General features: G+C 34.6%; 1 protein-coding gene across 1 annotated transcript; it reads right to left on the reverse strand.

Moving 5' to 3' along the window:
- Positions 1 to 442: 442 nt before the first annotated feature.
- LOC123663973 (uncharacterized abhydrolase domain-containing protein DDB_G0269086-like) lies at positions 443 to 9,835 on the reverse strand. Its single transcript, XM_045598608.1, has 6 exons — positions 9,733 to 9,835; positions 6,119 to 6,618; positions 3,596 to 3,799; positions 2,088 to 2,181; positions 847 to 1,122; positions 443 to 507 (listed from the first exon to the last, which is right to left on the reverse strand). Exons 1-6 carry the CDS (start codon positions 9,833 to 9,835, stop codon positions 443 to 445), a joined length of 1,242 nt encoding a protein of 413 aa, XP_045454564.1.
- Positions 9,836 to 22,557: the final 12,722 nt, after the last annotated feature.

Consider the following 22,557-nt stretch of genomic DNA (forward strand, 5'->3'; position numbering starts at 1 on the left):
GAAATGTTACCATATTTATATTTTTTACCAAATTTTGAGGCAAATTCCTAAGGTTACAAAATATTTGAATAAATATTTTATCATTTGCTTAGGGTCTTAATAAAGGTACCCATTTCATTTCCAATAATTATCATTCGTTTGTAAAACTATCGGAACATTTATGTATTGACTATTTCTAAAAGAGCAGCAACTGAATTTTTTATTGATTCTTTTCAACAGAATCTACAGTAGCTTTACAATGACATAATTAATTATTGTACAGTGATGACTCTGAAGCGCATTTTCATTACTGTAGTTCCTATTGTTAATTCTATCAATTCTAGTTATTCAGTGAATACAATCGTGAAATTTCAAATACACGAAGCACTGCGGTCTAGTTTTTAAATTGAAATAGTCAAAAACTCTTATCAGAAATGGCAATGAACTAGCTAAGCGGCTAACTTTACTCTTCACAATCTTCTTCTTCTTCCACTTCTTCTTCTTCCACTAACTCTTCGTGTGCGTCTTCTGTAAAATTGAAGTCTTTGTTTAGTCAATTGCTTTTGATTTTGTATAAATAAAATTAATCAAGACACATTCAACTGAACGCTGATTTATTTTTCCATTGAAACTTTTTTATCAAACATAGGTCTTATTCTTTTTCGTTCTATAGAATTAGATACATATTTGATGGAAAGATGATATGATGACGATGAAATTGAAAACTAAAGGTTAGTTTGGAAAGTGCTTGAAAGCTCAACTATAATTTGATTAAAACTATAAATTAGCGTTACCTACCTTCATATTTCCAATTCAGTAGTATTTACCATTTGGCACCGTAGTTTCCGTTAAAATTATTTATAAAACTCGGAAAATGTTCATAGGATTCCGAATCAAGCAATGGATAGGTTTCGTAATCATTGGAGACAACATATTGAGGTTTATTCTGGTTTATATTCGAAACCTGTTTAAACTGGATCGAGGGAGTGTTATCTGGTATGTACCGGTGTTCAGGATGATATGATAGATTGAAAGCTAGTGGTTTTTGTAATGAAGCGTTGTTAGATGGTGTGATTTTTGCGTTTTCTTGATTCTGGTTTGTATGCAATGGTTTGTTGGCTGGTATCTGGATTGGACCGGACTCTGAAAGAAGGGAAAGAGCTCGGTTAACGAATCTTCTTGATTCGTCCGAGGACACGGGATCGGATTATTGGTTAGGTAGTTTTGGTTTGGACTATTAGGTTATAAAGATGTCTAGACTTTTACTAAATATAAGATTTAAAAAAAATACTGTCAATGTTTGGTTTTTGCATTGTGAACATGAGTGACTTATCAGCATTTGTGTGAGCTTTTTTTAATTATAATTATTAATTAAAGGCAAGGGTTAGTCAGTCGCTAAGTATAAGTGAGATGTCAGTCAAAAGTCGAGTCACGAGTCAAGTAGAGTCATTTCATTATTGAAATACTATTTAATAAAATATATTGTTTATTAAATAAATTGTCGTTCTATTTTATCTATTTATGTTTGTTGGACATCGCACTTATGTTAAGAGTTAGTATTGTTACAAATGAGTACTTTCCATTTTTGCAAAAACACAAATGTCATTATCAAAACAAAAATGAAAGTATAACATCATAAATATTGCTTAAATTCGATGTAAAAAACATAAAAAATCTATCACATATTAACCTAACAAAATTATCTACCTAATTAAGGGAATATTTACATTAACACTTTTGTTATTATTAGAATGTGATTTTGAAATATATATATTTGGATAAAAATAATTTAAAAAACGTTTACATTGACAAAGAAAAAAGACTGAATGCAATGGAAAAATATAAATTAAAACTCAAACAAATCATCACATTCCAATAAATACAAAAATTACTGATTATTCCAATCAACATCCTGTGATCGATTCTGAATTATAAACGTTTAAGGATGATTTAGTAATTAATCGCTTTGGACCTATGATAATCATAGTCCTAGAATCGACTGGAGGATGGAACATCAGTACACTCTTGACGTTACTAGTTTTGGAAGTCCGACTGATAATATTCCTGGCTTTGTTGCGGCTCCGCCTTGTATTCCTCGTAGCTCGTACCTTCGTGAGAACTGTCCTTGTTTTGAGCAAGTCCAGCCGCTGCGGCCTTTGCGGCTGCCTCCGCCGCGTTAGCTTGTGCCTGTTGAGCCGCCGCCTGGAGCAAAAAAGATAATATGTATTAAGGTATTTGCCAGATATTAATTATTAAATTAATAAATTATTATGAAATAAATAAATAAACTAATATCTGAGGTAGGGCACAGCACTAAATTTCCTGCTCAAAATATGGAGCAACCCGACTGGGGTAGTACCTCGACCTTACAGAAGATCACAGCTAAAAAAATACTGTTTTCAAGCAGTGTTATGCTCCTATTGGTGAGTAAAGTGACAAGAGCTCCTGGGGGAATTAAGTATAGGGTCGGAAACGCGCTTGCGATGCTTCTGGTGTTGCAGACGTGTATAGACTACGGTAATCGCTTATCGTTTAGGTGAGCTGTACGCTTGTTTGCCGACCTAGCTATATATTTAAAAAAAATGCACATTGTTTATTACAATTTTTTAAGGGAATTAGACAAAACATATTGTAAAATCAAATGAGCACCTGTAAAAAGTTGAAAACATCCACATAATTATTGAATTAATTTACTTATCGTGAGCTTCATAAAAAAATACAAATAATGGTGTCAGTAATACCAACATTTTATAACAAATCATAGTGTCAAGGAAGACGACAAATATTTTCATCATATAGAAAAGTTAGTCTTCTCGAGAACATAACACGATGTTATTAAATAATTTTAAAATAACTCAGTGAACTTTTTGTTCAAAAATAATTACCTGTAACTAATTAACTTTCTTTTTAGTGGATATTTTTTTAAACGATAATCAATATTTGATTACATAATAATACTACAAGACACATATTTAAAGTCAGTATACAATGTGATTTAATATATGTTGTTCTGTTATCATTAGTTGAACCTTACATTGAACATTAAAACTAAAAATAGTAATGTCTGACAAAATGATTTACATTTAAAACAGAATAAGTTTAGGAATAAACGAAGATAAGAAACAAGAAAAGAAAAATTAAAAAAAAATAGTTTTATTTGTTTAAAAAGTAATCAGTCAAAGAGAAATAATATTCCATTCTTCGTTTCAGAAGAACAGCGATATTTTTATATCTTCAAAAACGTACACCCTGGCGTCTCTCGTTTCCTGTTTACGAAACAGGATCGATTAAAATCTTAGTTAAAGAAATCATCATCCTATTGTTTTTTTTTTTTTTTTTTTTTTTTAATTATTGTTACCGTAAAAATATAAGCTTCTTCCGTAGATATTACATTGCTCAAAAGGTATTGTAAACTGAATTATCTTTTCTACTAATATCTAAATTTAAATGTTTGTGTTCATAGCTTCTCGATGTTTTTTTTTTAAATCCTATAATGTATTTTAATGAGTAAGTTTCTTTCGTTTTATATTATAAAATATTTTCTTTAAGCTACTGCATTTCTAATAGCATCATAACTACTATACTTGAACAACACTGTATTAAATTTATGACTTACTTGAGCCTTTCTTGCTGCTGCTTGCGTGGCCTCGAAGTCAATCCTGACACCCTTGAGTTGTTCCTGCAAGGTCTGTAGCCTCTGTCGCGCCGCGCCTACCATAGCGGTTTGAGCTCCCAACTCACCAGCCGCTTGTGAAGCCGCCTCATTGGCATTTTCTGACGTCGCTTGTGCAGCGTTTAGAGCAGCTTGGATCACGTTCACCTAATGGTATTGATATAATTATAAATTACAGTACAATATTAACAAATATAAAGTTAGCAGAAAAGGGTAACATTCATATAACAGTCTTTACCAATATTGGCAGGTTTCGACACAGGCTTATCTTAAAAATATCGTTGGTAAATATCTTCATAATATATATAAATCTCGTATCACAATGTTTGTCCTCAATGTACTCCTAAACCACTTAACCGATTATAATAAAATTCGCACACCATGTGCAGTTCGATCCAACTTGAAAGATAGGCTATATTTTATTTCGATATATATAATTGTTATATTCAAGGAAAAAAAACAAGGCGATACAAAGTTCGCCAGGTCAGCTAGTGCTTAGTATAAAAATATTCAACTGTTGAAACAATAATTACTTGTTTGTTAAAATAATCGATAGCTTGCTTAATTTACTTTATATGTTCCCATCAACAGAATTAATAATGGAAAAAATATATGTATAAAAAGTAAAAGTTGCACTTTGAGAAAACATAAATGAAATTCTAAACTAAGAGTAACATCCAATTACCTCTTTATTTGAATATAATTAAAGCAAAAATTATCTGTTTAAAAGAAATATTTTGTAATTGCAGCACGAACCAAAACCGTTTAATACAACCTTATTCTTGTTTCTCGTCAATTAAAAACGTAAATAAAAACAAAATATCCCATAAAAAAAAATAATTAAAAAGCTGTATTCTGTGACGGATATTAATTGGAGCGTGTTAATTTCTAGATGATTACATCACAATCAAAGAAATTGATCGATTATGATTTGTAGCAATAAAATTCGAATAAAACACATACGAATAGTACATACAGAATACATGAAAATTAATTGTGACAAAAACTCTATACACAGTATTTTAAGCTAATAAAATTTTAGAATACCAAAAATTGTTAATATTTTCGTAAGTCGAATACGTTTATGTTACTTTTTATATTTTTTGGTATTAAAAATTCGCTTTTTCTGAAAGCAAAAAAAAATTAATTTCCGTTTCGCATGTTTCAAATATCATAATTACAGAACTACAAAATATATTAAATATTCAATAATAACTTAAATTTTTTAAATGTTTTTTGGGTTGACTAAAAACTCTCCTCTATTATTTCTTGAGCGTTTTTCCAACTTTTATGCTTTTAAAAATTTATATAAAGCAATTTCAATAGAAACAATATTATAATGATATCACTATAATAAACATGCGCATAAATCAATTTGTTGTTTATTTTATTTCACCACAGTTCAACAATGAGCTTGTAATCAATAATTTCGCAAAATAATTTAAGATTTTTTGTACCTTTGCAGCAACAGCGAAATGCAATCAGTTATAAGAAATAACTTGTTGCTACAATTAAATTGTTTTTTTTTAAAATGATTATAAGAATATTTCTTTTTCAAATATCCACTTTGTTTTGAAATGCAATAAGTAATTGGTTCAAGTCGTTAATTTTTTTAGTGCGTCTACAAACGAAAATTTAATTTTGGAAAGTGTCAACATTTTTACACAAATTCTCAGAAAAACAATTTTAATGATTTTAACTATTGACATTTCTTTGATCAATTTACGTTACATGCCTACATGGTTTAATAATCTTTTTGTTGTTTGTTTTAACTTTGTGTTTGCTTTGTATAAGGACTTAATTTTACAAAATAGTATTATTATGTAATAAATAAAATAACTGTCACAATTGTCATACTATACCCTTGATTTAATTAAATTTTAATGTTTGAATGAAGTAGCCAAATACATACGTTGTAAGTATCAAATAAAATAGTTTCCGACACTCAGTGTTTACATCATAAAAGAGTTTATTAAACTTTTTTCATTTGAAAGATAAATCGATAACGAAATCGGAACGACATAAAATTAAATGCTACTTTTCGTTTGCTAACGTTTTGTTGTGCGTTTTATTGACGCAATTTTGACCACGTTCTAAACGTAATGGTTTGGTTATTATTTTTAGTTGCGCATTTGAAATGATTAGTTAACAAAATGATTAGTCTTAAACATTATTGAAGTGAATTTAGTGTTGTTTTGTTTTCCTAAGTTAGTACAAATTGAATTTTAGTATAATATTTGCACATGTGTAAATTGTTAATTGTAGTTGTATGTTTTATCATATTTTGTAAAATAAGATGAAGAAAGTTAGTTAAAAAAAAACCTGAGTACAACATAAAAAATTAGTACTTACGTCACTTGATGTCCCTTAGAGAGCATCACATTCAATATAATGTGACACCATATAATAACAGCGGAAAAATCTAATGATACCTCATTTGTCGAAATATGGTTTACTGCAACATACCTGGTGCATAGCCTGTTGAGCCGCTTGGGCCGCAGATTGAGCAGCTCTCTTAGCCTGTTGCAACTGCATTTCTTCACCCTGGAGCGACACCTTAGCATCTCTCACTTGTTGCTCTAGACCAGATAAGATCACTTGCTTCCCAGCCAACGCTGCCTGCGCTGTAGCACTAGACTGGGCAGCTGACTGTGCTAACGTATTCTTAGCGACATACGCAGCTTGATAAGCCGCTGCTTGCTGGTTACCGAGCGCTGTTTTCGCTTGATTGGCTGAGCCAACTGCTATCGTTCGTAAACCACTGCCTCGGCTGTAGCCTTTCTTTTGCGTGTTGCCTCCACCAGTTGCAGCGGATTGAACGTCCTGGATGTATGCGTCGTAGTGGCTTGCTGCCTCCGCGGGTTCCTTTGCCTGGTTCGACTTTGAGCTCTCATATTCATAATCGTACTCAACCCTTTGTGGTGAGTTCTGGTTGATCGGTGCTGATGATGCGAGGTATATTGACCCTGTGAAAAGATTATTTTGAACGCTCCTTAATTTTTACTTGTCTTGATGATTTTACTTTATAAATCTTACTACTATTAGAAATAAAATTTGAATGGATGGACATATGTTAGTCAAAGTCAGAACAGCCGAACGAATCAGAATTTAACATCAGGAGATAAGAAAAATTACACGAGGGTACTTTTTACCCACAGAAAGTGTACGATTCTGTGAGATGCATTTCCAAACGAAGTCGCGAGCAGCTAACTATATATGATATATATATGAATGGTAGCCGAGAAAAGAATAAAAAAATCACAAATACGATTATTTAACCGATAATCAATTTCCGATTGAACATTAATTGACGCACAATTTAAATGCCTTCTTAGTAACATTATACAACACTAACGTGTAAATAATATGCGAATCGCGTTATTAATAACCGAGCATAAAATAAACATAACTTTTTTACGTAAATACAATTAAACGCACGACCAAGTAGAACAGTATATCGGCATGGATCGAGTTTGTAAGGATTTGTTTCCGGTGTTCAAACTTAGATAACGTGTATTCGTCTCGGTCCATTTGCTAAACACGCTAAATGAAGAGAAAATAATTGACGTGATGTTAAACGGTAAGTTTTTTTTTTTTTTTTTTTTTTTTATTGTATAGAACCACCACGACTGTCATTTTGACTTTTATCCGATTTCAAATCAAGGGGAGCTTATCAATTTAAATATTTTTTAATGCGCCTTTCCTCGTAACTTTTTTTTTGGATCATTATATACTCGTATATTAATTATTTTTTTGTCCTTGAAGTATTGACAGAGTTGCATCCATCGTGATCTGGAGCTCACTCTGGACCAATCGTAATGCTAATAAAAATAAACCTTAGACCAAATATTGTCTGAATAAAACTGAAACTTGTATGTGTGCCAATTTTGGACAGATTCCTCTAACTCATTTAGAAGAACAGCTAGCTAAACATGCTGCAAAACTGTTGGTTTACGGATGATAGTAAAGATAAATACCTTTTGATCTGAATTCTGCTGTTACAATAATGTCACAACTACAGATCATCAGCTTCATAATGAAAAAATCATTAACTACAATGGCTTCAGGATTAATATATTAACAAATGAATGAAAATAAATGAATCGTGTCAACTATTTCCTGATTGTACTCAAGTGAAATAAAAAAATTCTTCAAGACTCACAGATTACCATTTATCTTAATATATATAAATTACGCGTCACGTTGTTTGTCCGTGATGGACTCCTAAGCTAATGAACCGATTTTAATTACATTGGCACACCATGTGCAGTTTGATCCAACTGAAAAGATGGGCTATGTTTAGTTTGATATAATTATTATATTTAAGAAAAAAAATAAGGCGGTAGGAAGTTCGCCAGGTCAGCTACTTATCTATAAGTATTAGTATTATAAAATTTAAGAGCTTCTTGAAACGCTCCAGCCTCGGCAATTGTTTGATTATTTTTATCTTTATTACCAATAACAAACCATTTACGTATATGGCTTACACTAGCAGCTTTGAAATGAAAAGTTAAAAAAAATTGGTCATACAAAAGATATTAATGAAAGTAATAAATCCTTTACATCATAGTCATCATCGTAAAAAATAAAAATCCAAATACATTTTTAAATTTTCAATCAAATCGTGTAAAATTGGTTACGACAATAGTTGGCGGCCGCTATGTGGTTACGGCAGTAAAGAATATAACCACCTCTCTTCCCGTGGGTGTCATAAGAGGCGACTAAGGGATAATACAGTTCCACTACCACCTTAGAAAATAAAAGCCGACCGATGGCGAGATAACCATCGAACTGCTGGCTTTGAAATACACAGGCCGAAAACGGGCAGCAGCGTCTTCGATGCGACAAAGCCAGCCCAGCGATCACGAACCCGCCTGCCCAGCGTGGTGACTATGGGCAAAACACGTGAGTTCGGACCATGGTGTTTAGCGCGAATTTGTGGAGGCCTATGTCCAGCAGTGGACTGCGATAGGCTGAAGTGAACGGGTGATGTGTTAAATTGCGATTCAGAAGCGATAAGCTAGCGAGAGCAGCGCTGTCTTTAATGAACCATGAACATTTAGCGAATAAATTGTTTTAATACTAATTTTAACGTTAAAATTGATTTCAAAATTACTGAGCGATCGACAGTTTCATCATCATCATCATCGTCATCATTTAATACGTTTATAATTGTCACAAATACTGTTCGATTATCTCAAAATAAACATTTATTTCGAGTCATTGGAAAATATAATCAACAGTTTTAGCTCTTGTGTAAAATAGACATACATTTTATTTATCAACCAAAATATTGATTTTTTCCTACAAGGGTAAAAAAGGTATCGAGAACCCGGAACGTCTTCTGGTTGAACTTTAAAGTTAATGAAACCGATATGACGTGACCCCGTAAGGTCAAATCTGCGAGTTAACCTCAAGAAGTGGTCTGGAAATGTATCCGACACTTGAAGTATAGAAAGTGAAACCGAATATGAATTCAACATTTTATACTTGTTTTTTTATATCTTTTAAATCATTATTACAATTATTTCGTTAGAAATCGCGACAGTATAAAAAAATTATATAATCATTAAAAAAATTCAGAACTTTTAAAACTTTTTGTATTTTTCACTACTTTATAAATTATATATTTTTTAAAATTTTAAAAATTATTTAGAGTTTACAGTAACCATGACGCTTGCAGTTGTAAAACATCTTTAGAGAACACTGATTGACAACAAACATGATATTATCTAAATTTCAAAAATTTATAGTTCGAAATATATTATTTACGCTCGTAGATATGTGCTACCTACATAGTATAAAATACTTTTTTTTTTTCAAAAAATATTATAAATGAAAAAAATACTGTTATAAGCATACGTACAGTTGGTATTAAAACAGATCTATTATTATTTTTAGTTATTCAATAAATTCCCAAAAATCAATATAAAATGAAAATGCAATAACTTACCAAAACATAAAAATACAACGCTGAAGGCCCTCATATTTCCAGTCGTACTGAAAACACGAAACACTTATTATTTTAAGACGAAAAGGATAAAAAAAAACCCCAAATTAAATCACTTTATAAAACTAACCTTCCAGTACTTTCACCGTGTTTAATTTTATTTCGTTTAGGAGCGGGGTCGAAAGCGCCCCTAGCTCGGTTTGTGGAGCAATGTACTGACAAACGGCCAGCATTTGTATTTATAGTGAATGTACTATGACCGCGGACGCTGAAAGTGTTAGATAATTCTATAGAGCTGCTTTTGTTCTACGATTCACGATTTTTATTTTTTATTTTACAATCGGTAAAGCACTGTATTGATACATTTCTAATCAGATGTCATTGCGTCAAATTGGAACGTCATTCTTTTTATCACACTAGATTCTAGACAAGTATTTTTCTAATACAAAAGTATTTTTGAAATATAAATACTTACTTGAAGTGTTGTAAATGTTGTGTTGAAAGGAGTAAAAAATAAATTATTATTGTTACAGGCTCTTATTACATCACAGGTGACTAATTTATGGGAGGTTAAATTTTTGTTATTTCTGACTCTACCTTAATTCCGGTGCTGCGGTAAGTGTACTCATGCTCCGTTCTGCGACTTTTACACGTTATTGTCGAACGAATGTACGTAAAAACAATCTTTACTGTAAGATCAAAATACGATACGAACTGACCTTTAACGACTGACAAATAGGCATAGGTGTCGTAAGAGGCGACTAAGGGATAACTATCACCTTGGAACTTATAAAGACGAACGATGGCGGGATAACCATTAAACTTCTGGCTTTTAAATACACAGGCCGAAGACAGGCAGCAGCGTCTTCGGTGCGACAAAGCCAACCCTGCGGTTACCTGCCTGCCCAGCGTGGTGACTATGGGCAAAACACGTGAGATCGCACCATGATGTTTGGCGCGAACTTTGGGAGGCCTATGTCCAGCAGTGGACTGCTATAGGCTGAAGTGGTGATTACGTTTCTTTTTCTTCGTTATTTCTATTTTTTTATCTAGTGTTACAATCTTACTTACATCTACAGTATAATATTTAATTTATTTGCGCCAATTGCACAATCAGTTACAGGTATACTCCGCATGCTTTTTTTTATTATTATACATAAGAAAATTGCTTACAAACTAAATTATATATTAAACACCAAGACTAATAATAATAAAAAAGACTAATTACCATGAAACTATGAAACAACCCCTCCAGACACCACCGCGACCCACCAGGCCTCTCAGACGCCCGACGCTCCGGATACTTTACAGCAACCACGATAACGTTGGGCATCCAAAAAACCACACAGACCGCGATAAAATCTGAAAAAGCAGTTCCACTACAATGAGTGAAATTCGCGTAAACATTAAAAAAATAATAATAATAACAATAACCACTAAGTCAGCCTATTGGCAATTACTGTTTTAAATCCAGTTAGAGATCCCAATTATCCTAAGTAGATAGAATTTTTTACTAAATGAACGCTTTTTCAAGCAAAAACGTATTTAAAACTGTAATAAAACTTAAATTAAACAATAATATGAGTGAACGTGATCGAAGAAAAAGAAGAACAAGCATGAAGTGAGAAGAATAAATAAAATCTTTTATTTAAAATATTGTATTAAAATATAGTGTAGGATTTGCAAAAAAATCTAAAAAATTTACGAATAGGTACTCTACCATATATTTACTTGCATATTGCTAAAAAACGTGTGTGTGTGCAATTCACACACAGCAGATGGGAAACGTCTGAAAAGTCGTAGGAAATTAGGCCGTTGGGATTTGTTCTATCGACGATGATCACGAACTCGTGAAAAAGGTCGTAACCACCATGCAGCAAAAGGCGTTGCTTACGCGCTTTGGGCAGTAATGTATTCTATCTCTATTCTTTCCTTTATATTGATGTGTTTGTTTCTTTATCGTGATACATTTTGGTTTCATTAAGTTTAAAATCACAACGGTTTTAAAGACGTTTCACTTCAAATAATATACATAAAGTTGTTACGATTCAGCCTGTAACATCCCAATGTTGAGCATAGGCCTGTTTTTCCATTTAGGAGAAGGATTGGAGCTTAATCCACCACGCTGCCCGTAAAGATCGCTATCATATTTATGATAACAACTGGAACCGACTGCTTTACGTGCTCTACGAGGCACGGTGTAGAGACCCACTAGGACAGACATACAAACTGGACAAAATTTTTGTACAAATAAGTACACATATCCATCCCGAGCGGGAATCGAACCCGCAAACCATTGGTGTTTTAGGCGACTACACGCACCATTACACTAGAGTGGTTGTTGACAAGTAATGTGTATTATAATTTTGTATTATATTGTGAGCGTAATAACAGCTCCATACGATACTCTTTTATTAGTTTTACGAAGGGTGTGTAACTTAAAAAAATTATATCACAGATTGATTGAATTGTAGTTACAATAACGATTAACACACGAAAATTGCGTCATCTAATGAAACTTCCGACTTTTTCAGCTGTTTCATATAAATAATTTACGGTTTCGGCTACTTTTACTTTCGTGTATCTAATAACGCGTAAACATATATTTAAAATATACCATACTTCGAGTAATGCGTCAAAGGGATTGGTCCACAAGATCAAAGTTGCACAACGTGCAATAGAACAGATTATGTTTGGGTTTTCTCGCAAAGATAGGATTAGAAATGAAACCTACCTAACCGACCTCTGCTCATGTGCTATGTGGCTACAGCAGTAAAAAATATAACGTGTCGTAAGAGGTGACTAAGGAATAACACAGTTCCACTACCACCTTGGAACTTAAAAAGCCGACCGATGGCGGGACCATCCGATAACCATCCAACTGCTCGCTTTGAAATACACAGGCCGAAGACGGGCAGCAGCGTCTTCGGTGCGACAAAGCCAGTACTGCGGTCACCAACCCGCCTGCCTAGCGTGGTGACTATGGGCAAAACACATGAGTTCACGTTATTTTTGGCGTAAACTTGTAGAGGCCTATGTCCAGCAGCGGACTGTATAGGCTGTAATGATGATACCCTACAGTGGATTGTGCAGATAGGGTGAAGCTGTGATAATTGTTCAGTTAGAACTTTGAGTATGTTTATGGTGTTTTGGTAATACATCTTCTAGAAGTACAAGATAAATTATAAAATGGTAAAGTCATTGATAAAGATTATCGTGTTGACTAAATTATGGTTTCTAGGAAATTCAATTGTATTGCAATTACTCATAAGGAAATGACTTATTCCGTTGTCAGTGGAGTGAGTCAAAGATTTTTGTTTTCTTAACTGCTGCTGCAGCGCAGCTGCGTCTTCGGTGCGACAAAGCCAGCCCTGCGGTCAACAACCCGCCTAGCCTAGCGTGGTGACTATGGGGAAAAAACCACGGAGGCCTGTGTCCAGCAGTGAACTGCGATAGGCTGAAGTGTGCTCTAATCGACCTAGATGTATAAAAAAATACTTAAATCGTGCCAAAATTACACGTGTACGAACACAAAAATTAAAAAAAAATCTAATTTTTTCCTTCAGTTTCAATTATAACCCCAACCCTCTCCAAGAGTTCTGGTCATCTTACTCATCACACGAACACAACACTGCTTGAAAGTAGTATTATTTATCTGTGATCTTCTGTAAGGTCGAGGTACTTCCCCAGTCGGGCTGCTCCAGTTTTTGAGGATATTTTCTACTGTGCTCTACCTTAATACAACTTCTTCGAGCTGACACACTATTATATGTATTTACCTTTGTTCCTTTGGGAGAAACTATTATATCAATATTTGTAATCGTTAACAAAACTGTGTCAATAGCTAGATGTAAATATGTATAGTAGCTGACCCAGCAAACGTTGTTTTGTCATATATATTATTAAACCCTTAATCCCTCCCCCCCTTGTAACTTAGGGGTATGAAAAATAGATGTTGGCCGATTCTCAGACCTACCCGAAATGCACACAAAATTTCAAAAAATTCGGTCCAGCCGTTTCGGAGGAGTATGGTAACTAACATTGTGTCACGAGATTTTTACATGTAACAGAAGATATATCAAAATTATTCCATATATAACGATATAAAAATAGTAAACATACGATACGCCGCGGGAAAACCGGTTTCCTTGCAAATAACTAACATCGCGGAAAATCGGATGTAGCTTAAAATTATGTTCGCACTTCGCGTTAACATTAGGAAGAGGCGATTGCTTTAATAAACAATATGTTGTAATCTGAGTGCCTAGTGCGAGTTTTATTCACAGAAACATGACAGAAACGCGTTTATACGTGAAGATGATTTTGCATGGGAATTTAAACACTGCAGCCTAGACGATAAAGAATAGTATACGATACAATCAATACAGAGTCATCTAGCGGCAAACGCGAGAACTAGGTTGAAATCCCGAATTTCCCATACAAAATGAAGTTAAAATTTACGCCCGTTATTGCGAGACGGATTACACAAAACTCGCACTAGGCACTCTGATTACTTTATAAATTTTTATGTTTATTATTTACTGTGATCCGCGGATTTACGTACGTTACTTTGAAGAACAAGTAGCCATTATTTGGTATATGGGCTATCCAATACAAAAAAAAAGAATTTTTCTATTCGAATCAGAACAAGAAAACAAACAAACTATTCAGATTTATTATAATTTATAAATATTAGTATAGATTTGCTTCTAGTCGTGATCTGATGACTTCTTCATGGTTTTGAAAAGTAATGGCTCCTAGTAGGATGTAAGCCCTGTGTCGGGTATGCGAACACATCAAAAACATAAGAAATCGCCCAGACAGGTCAAAAAACGTCATCTTCGTCGTATCCGTTTATTTTAACTTCTTTTCGTATTAAAAGGAAAGCTATTCATAAATTTCCTCATGATGTATCTACTACTATTAAGTAATACGAAATCTGTAAATTTTATTTAAAAAGATTTTATGATTATTATGTTGGTAGCTAATGATCATCTTTTTTTTAATGCTAGTAAACTAAGTTGAAATACTCGTTTTTGTTCTGGTAATTTTCGGTCACGGTTCAAGACTCAAACTACCGATTCTTATTACGTGACATAATATTATCCGCCAACATCGTGGATTAGAGCAGGGGTGCTAAATTCAATTTTGCAGAGGGCCATGTATTAAATTTAGAATAAATCAGCGGGCTATATTCAAATGAAAAAAATGTAGTGTGAGCATTTTAAAACTTCCTTAAAGGAATCTAGTGAAATAATATGGTTCTTCTTTCTATGACATATGTGATCGTGGACCGTATTGATACGGCCCGGAGGCCGATTCTTTGACATCCCTGGATTAGAGTAATAATATGGCGCCCAACAGTTAGACAGAAAGCTTGTGTCTGTGTGTGTGTGAATATTTCTAGTCTGTTGTATTTGATTCTGTGAAAAGGAAGGTGTAACGTGATTGTGTAAGCTACAAGTAAAAAAAATGCATATTATTAAAAAAATCCTAATAATTAAAAAGTACTTAAGACTATAGTTTCAGTTGTTTCAACGAATATTTCTATAATAAGTACCCTTGACATTATATTTTGTAAGTTTATTGTGTGTACACTTTTTGCCATATACAATTAATATAAATATAAAAATATCTATGTCAAGTTAGCAAGTTCGAAGATTCATTGATCGTTATCATAGCCGATTTCTGTTTTGCATGCTCTTGATAAGGCTATCTGATATATTTCTTTTTAACCGACTTCAAAAAAGGAGGAGGTTACTCAATTCGACCGTATATATATTTTTTATGTGTGTTCGGGGATAACTTCGTCGTTTATGAACCTATTTTGATAATTATTTTTTTGTTAGAAAGGAGCTATCCTAAGTGTGTTACCATGATAAGGACACCAGGATCTGATGATGGGAGAAATCGAGGGAAACCCTCGAAAATCCTTAATAACTTTTTACTGGGTGTACCGTTTTGATGATTTTTAATTTAATCGAAAGCCGATGTTTATCATGTGGTCACATTTAAATTTCATCGAGATCTGATTACAACTTTTGGAGTAATCTTTGATAATGCGTATTTACTTGACTATTTTTTCATCTGCCTACGTTGTATTACTTGTCGATGTAATTGAAGTCGGTTTTTTTCATTTGCCAGCAAACACAATTATTCACGATCATACTCCACTTTATAACGCATAGAATATTGTGAAAACAAATTGTTGTTACGGTTAAACAAACCCTTAAGAAAGCACCTTACAGAAGATATAGATAAGCTAAATAACATTGCTGTCAAATAGTGTTGTCTTTTTGTCGTGTGGTGAGTGGAACGTAACCAGAGCTCTTTTGAAGGGTTGCCAACGTGGTTGTTGTGCGTAGGCTACGGTAATCGCTTACCATCAGGTGGTTCGTGCGCATGTTTGCCGACCTAGTCGTAAAAAAAACGAGTGTGATTTAGACCACACGACAGAAGTAAAACTTCTTTAGTTGCCCCTACAATAATACACGAAACGCAGCTGTCTCTTTCTGTCTTCACAAACTTATATCTCCCTCTCAATTCCCGTTCGCCTCGCCCGATTACTTCTCGTCACTCGTCACGCATTCACCAGCTTACTTCCCAAGTCAAGCGTGTTTAAAGAAGTTTTACTTCAAAAATAAATACTAGTTTTACGTCTCACAAATAAATATATTTAATATTATTGTTTTATAATAGAATCTATTATACAACATAATGTTAATTATCGTATAATATAACAACAATTTTATTAATATCTATAAATGTAACTGTTACCAATGTTACCCTGACGACTCGTGATCGTTCAAGTTTAAACTACAAGGAAAGTCAATTAAAGATTTATTGTTATGTAATATGTTTAGTATATTTACAGCCGTACTCGAATATTTACAATGTACACATCTATGTAACCCAATAAATAAGGCTAATAATAATAATATAATTTCTTTAATAGAAATTCAACGGTGATTATGATAACGCTCCATGATGATATTAGTTTGGTGACATTTATACATATAGAGTTATTAGGTATCTATATATATATACTTCATTGCACTCAAAAAACACATGTAAAAACAACACAATAATAATGTTTATGGCAAAGGTGGACTTATCTCTGAAAGAGATTTCTTCCAGTCAACCCATGGTCGTGAGTAAGTGTTTTATATAGCGAGGCAAACAGTGCAAGAAGATTTACTAACCTATATATCGTATATACCGTATAAATAATTAATTAACTGTATGTAGTTACAGTAGTAGTAGGGTGCTTGTGCAGTCCTTGTGGGCCTCCTCACCGTGTCTCGGAGAGCACGTTAAGCCGTCGGTCCCGGTTGTTATCATGTACACCTGATAACGATCGTTACCGTTACTCGTAGCAGGGAATATATCCGCCTACCCGCATTGCCCAGCGTGGTGGATTAAGCTTTGATCCTTCTCCTACATGGAGTAAGAGGCCTATGACCTGTAGTGGGATATTACAAGCTGAATCCTATGTAGTTACAAGTAAAAATTAGATTAAAAATAACCAGTCATAGATTTAAAAAATCTGAAAAAAAAAACAAATTTTCATACAATAGACAAGTTTATTCTTTCCATGAGTTAAAAAAATCTAGACATAATCCAATAAGGTTCAGCCCAAGAACTTAGTCATAATTTTTACTGTTTCTTTAGCATATGACTAAAAATTAAAATATAGCTAGACCTAAACAATTACATTGTCTCAGTAAACTACAATGGTTTTATTTTTTGAATTAGATTAGAAAGTAAGCATGATTTATAATATATACAAATGAACAAAATTGGAGTGTCTGTTTGTAATATTAAAATAACCGCTTTCTACTAAAATCGTATGGATGTATACAGTACATACAGTACACAGTACATATACCAAAATAACATTTTTTACAATTTTTATCTGTTTGACTGTCTGTCTGTCTCTGTGTTCCGGCTAATCTCTGAAACGGCTGGACCTATTTTGACGGAACCTTTACTGGCGGATAACTTTTATTTTACAAATTTATTTATTTTGTAAGTCTGCGAACTGAACAATATATATTTTTTTAATTCCACGCGGACGAAGTCGCGGGCACAGCTAGTTCAATATATAATAAATGTAATGCAATACCATAGCCATAAAAAGTTCATAGAGCACGACCATCGTTTTGACAATTTCAAATCGTGATAATTTTTCACAATTCTAAATAATTCAATAATGCTTTCGAATCATTCGATAACACTCCAAAGATCTTTTGTTGTCATTTTCAATTGGCGCGGAACAGATTGTAACGATCTCCTGTTACTTCTAAGTTATTTTATTAGACCTGTCTAACCTACTTAAAATTTTATACTTATTCATTTTATTGAAATCTCTTCCTCCCTTTCTCAATCTTTCTTGCTATTCATCCATCCATTGACGCCGCGTTGGCGCAACGGTCACAGCCATGGATTGTACCTGTTGAGCTGGCGGTTGCGGGTTCGATCACCGCACATGACAAACATTTGTATTGGTCTTCCAGGTGTTTGCCGTGGTCTGGGTGTTTGTGCGGTCCTTGTGAGTCTCCCCACCGTGCCTCGGAGAGCACGTTAAGCAGTCGGTCCCGGTTGTTATCATGTACACCTGATAGCGATCGTTACTCATAGTAGGGAATATATCCGCCAACCCGCATTGGAGCAGCGTGGTAGATTAAGCTCTGATCCTTCTCCTACATGGAGAGAGACGCTTATGCCCAGTAGTTGGATATTACAGGCTGAAGCTGAATTCATCCAATATGGTGTCAGCTTTCTTTATTTTCTCTTCCAGTTTGCTCTGTTCATCATTAACTGAGGTATGGCACAACGGGACATTTCCTGCTCAAAATATAGAGCAGCCCGACTGGAGTAGTAGCTCGACCTTACAGTAGATCACAGCTAAATAATACTGCTTTCAAGCGGTGTTGTGTTCCTGTTGGTGAGGAAGGTGACCAGAGCTCCTGGGGGAAATTGGGAATAGGTTCGGCAACGCGTTTGCGATGCTTCTGGTATAGCAGACATCTATAAGCTACGGTAATCGCGTACCATCAAATGAGCCGTACGCCTGTTTGCCAACCTAGTTATATAAAAAAAAAAAAAAAAAACATTTTATTGGAAATATATATTCATGAAATCAAAATTAAAATTACTCTATTTAAGTAAGCTTTAAAAGCTTCAAACACTTTTAATTTAAAGACCTATTAAAATAAAATTCTAAAAATGTTCAGAAATAAAATAAATACAAATATATAACTAGACCATGACGGAAATCTGTCTGTCTTGAATTGAGATGACGCCTGCAATGTTTAGCGTAACAGCCTCTTTTTATGACAACGTCCATATTGTTCCGACAATAAAAAATACAGAAAATTATATTTATCGAGATTAATAAAAATCTCTGAAATATATGTACGCTCATAACTTCCAAAGAAAAACTTCGTTACGTACGCTTTATTTGGGGAATAAGCTTGTGAGCACGTGACGAGAGCGTTACGAAAAGTGTGACCGGGTGAGACGAACGGAAGTTGAGAGGGAGATATAAACTTGTAAAGATAGAAAGAGAGAGAATTACGTTTCGGAAGTTTTACTTCAGTCGTGTGGTCAAATAGGGTAAAATATCTCACGCAGGCGAAACCAAACGGAATCTGTGTTAATAATAATAATAATAAATCTTTATTTCTTCAAACGTTAGTACATAACATTAATACATATTACATCAGATAAATTTAGTCACAAAAAGAACAATATGTCTCTGATCCCCACACTAGGATTCCCTGTGTCGTGGGGTCCAGTCCCTTCCATTAGTTTAATACGATTCCCTTAGTTTAAACAAAAACAATGCATTTAATGTTTATAATTTAAAAAAATAATTAAATAAATTAAAGTTTAGTTGATTGGAACATACAAAAACTGAGGCAACAAATGGACTAAGGCAACAAATGGGAATGGATGGGATGTTATATAAAATTGAACCACATAACTATCGAGAAATATGCGCACTGTGGGGAAAGTAGCACACTTCGTTCAGACCTTGGCCTACAGACCGTTAGTTTTCTAAAAAAACAAACACACTATTCTATAAACCATGAACTTTATCATTCGATGTTGTATAATAAGAAAAACCGAATGAGTTTTTTTTGTATGAAATGTATGTATGAAACATATTTACTATGGAATCATTACTTCATAATTATTTTTTTATACTCTGCAAGTGTGAAAAAAAATCTTTTTTTTTATTTAACCGACTTCAAAAAAGGACGAGGTTACTCAATTCGACCGTATATATCTTTTTTCTTTTTTTTATGTATGTTCGGGGATAACTCCGTCGTTTATGAACCGATTTTGATAATTCTTGTTTCGTTGGAAATGCGATATCAATAGTTTGGTACCATGATAAGGAAACCAGGATTTGATGATGGGATCCGGATTAGTAGGAATATAAAGTCTAAAATAAAACTTTAAACTTTTTAACTGAGGTAGGACACAGCAGGAAATTTCCTGGTCAAAATATGGAGCAGCTCGACCGGGGTAGTACCTCGACCTTACAGAAGATCATGGCTAAATAATACTGTTTTCAAGTATAAGTATATAGTAAGTATAAGTAAGTAAGTATTGTGTCCCTGCTACCTGTGTGGTTACGGCAGTAAGATAGCAATCCCCTCTCTCCCCGTGGGTCTCATAAAAGGCGACTAAGGGATAACACAATTCCACTACCACCTTGGAACTTAACAAGCCGACCGATAGCGAGATAACTATCCAGCTGTTGGCTTTGAAATACACAGGCCGAAGACGGGCAGCAGCGTCTTCGGTGCGGCAAAGCCAGCCCTGCGGTCACCAACCCGCCTGCCCAGCGTGGTGACTATGGGCAAAACACATGAGTTTACGTAATTTTTGGCGCGAACTCGTGGAGGCCTATGTCCAGCAGTGGACTGTATTAGACTGAAGTGATGATGTGATTGTGTTCCTGTTGGTGATTAAGGAGACCAGAGTTCCTCGGGGGATTGGGGATAAGATCGGCAATGCGCTTGCGATGCTTCTGGTGTTGCAGGCGTCTATAAGCTACGGTAATCGCTTACCATCAGGTGAGCCGTGTGCTTGTTTGCCGACATAGTTATAAAAAAAACTGCATTGTCTGCTATATTCCACAATAACTGAAAAATCGGCTCAGACATTGTTGCAACGACAGTGCGTTTTAAAAAAAAATCATTAAAACAAAAACAATTGTTTTATTTCTGACATCTCCGTTTAAGTAAGGTTTTGTAAAAGGATCGAACCCGCAACTGTACTTACGGAACCAATTTCTCAAACTGAACTGTTGACTAATTTTTCACGTGATAAAATTGCGAACGGTCTGCTCGGCCGTGACGATTCGCCATCTGTTATTTAAGCCTTTCTTTTATAAATTAAACTACAAGAAAAATTAAATTGATATTTTACGTTTTTGAAATTTAATTTGCTTTCTCTGAGTAAAGGTCTGGTAGTATCCTCATGAACGCTTTATTAAACGAAAGATTTTTATATATCATTTTCTGTGTGGGTATTATTCTATCGATGAGTTATGACATACGCTTCAGCCTGTAATATCCCACTACTGGGCATAGGCCTCTTTCCCCATGTAGGGGAAGGATCAGAGCTTAATCCAGCACGCTGCTGCAATGCGGGTTGGCGGATATATTCCCTACTATGAGTAACGATCGCTATCTGGTGTACATGATAACCAACCGGGACCGACGGCTTAAAGTGCTCTCCGAGGCACGGTGGGGAGATCCACAAAGACTGCACAAACACCCAGACCACGGCGAACACCTGTATGGCCAATACATATGTTTGTCATGTGCGGGGATCGAACCCGCAACCGCTAGCGCAACAGGTACAATCCATGGCTGTAACCGTTGCGCAAATCGGCGAGCTATGACATTGCAGGAAAGATTTTGGTTAGTCTGTAGCAAGTCTAGCAGCCCGACTGGTTACAGAAAACAGAATATCACACCAAATACTACAGCTTTCAAAGTAGTGTTGCGTTTTTGCGTTCCTTTGGTGAATAACGAAGATCTAGAATAAGGTCGGCATCAGCGCTTATGTCTCCTGAAGTTTCAAGTGTCCATAGGCTACAATGGCTAGTTACATCAGTCGGAGCGTACGCTTATTAATTTGTGTGATGTTACAAATATATTTTTTACTAGCTGTGCCCGCGGCTTCGCTCGCGTTGAAATTAGTGTGTCACAAAGTTTTCCCGGCAAACTTCCAGTGAAACTCTCATCAAAATCGGTTTAGCCGTTCCGTAAACCTTTCTCATGCCAGTGGTGGAGCCCTCTCTCCAATGGTGAACCCGCATGAAAATCCGTTCAGTAGTTGAGCGAATCGATCACATACACTTTTGGGGACTTTGTTTTATAATACACTAACTGTTGTCCGCGATTACGTCCGCGTGGTTATGAAGATATGCATGCTTACTTCAATAACATAAGACTTTCATACAAACTTCCAACCCCCGTTTTATCCCCTTAGGGGTCGATTTTCGTAAAATCAGTTCTTAACGGATGTTTACACCCTATAAGGAACCTACCTGCCAAACTTCAGGTTTGTAGCTGTTATAGTTTCGGAGGTTTCGTGATGAGGGAGTCAACCTACCATCCCCTGTTTTAACTCCAAAAGAGAGTTGATTTCTAAAGATACATTATTTGGACACCTTTCTACCATCTATAGAGCATACATTTTAAATTTCAAGTCTCTTACTTCAAAAACATAGAACTTTCATACAAACTTGCAACCCCCGTTTTACCCCCTTAGGGGTCGAGTTTCGTAAAGTCCGTTCTTAGCAGATGTTTACGTCCTATAAGGAGCCTACCTGCCAAATTTCAAGTTTGTAGGTGTTATAGTTTCGGAGATTTCGTGATGAGTGAATGACCTTTCGCTTTTATATATATTAATAATAGATAATAGATTA

This window comes from Melitaea cinxia, chromosome 21 (assembly GCF_905220565.1).
Source record: "Melitaea cinxia chromosome 21, ilMelCinx1.1, whole genome shotgun sequence".
Classification (NCBI taxonomy): Eukaryota; Metazoa; Arthropoda; class Insecta; order Lepidoptera; family Nymphalidae; genus Melitaea; species Melitaea cinxia.

Excerpts from the sequence above, each read along its gene's own strand:
- LOC123663973 (XM_045598608.1), bottom strand. The coding sequence starts at position 9,835 with ATGCTGGCCGTTTGTCAGTACATTGCTCCACAAACCGAGCTAGGGGCG. Across the intron at positions 3,800-6,118 it reads CTCAACAGGCTATGCACCAG|GTGAACGTGATCCAAGCTGC; the intron begins GTATGTTGCAGT and ends CAATACCATTAG. Across the intron at positions 1,123-2,087 it reads CAAGGACAGTTCTCACGAAG|AGTCCGGTCCAATCCAGATA; the intron begins GTACGAGCTACG and ends CCCTTCTTTCAG.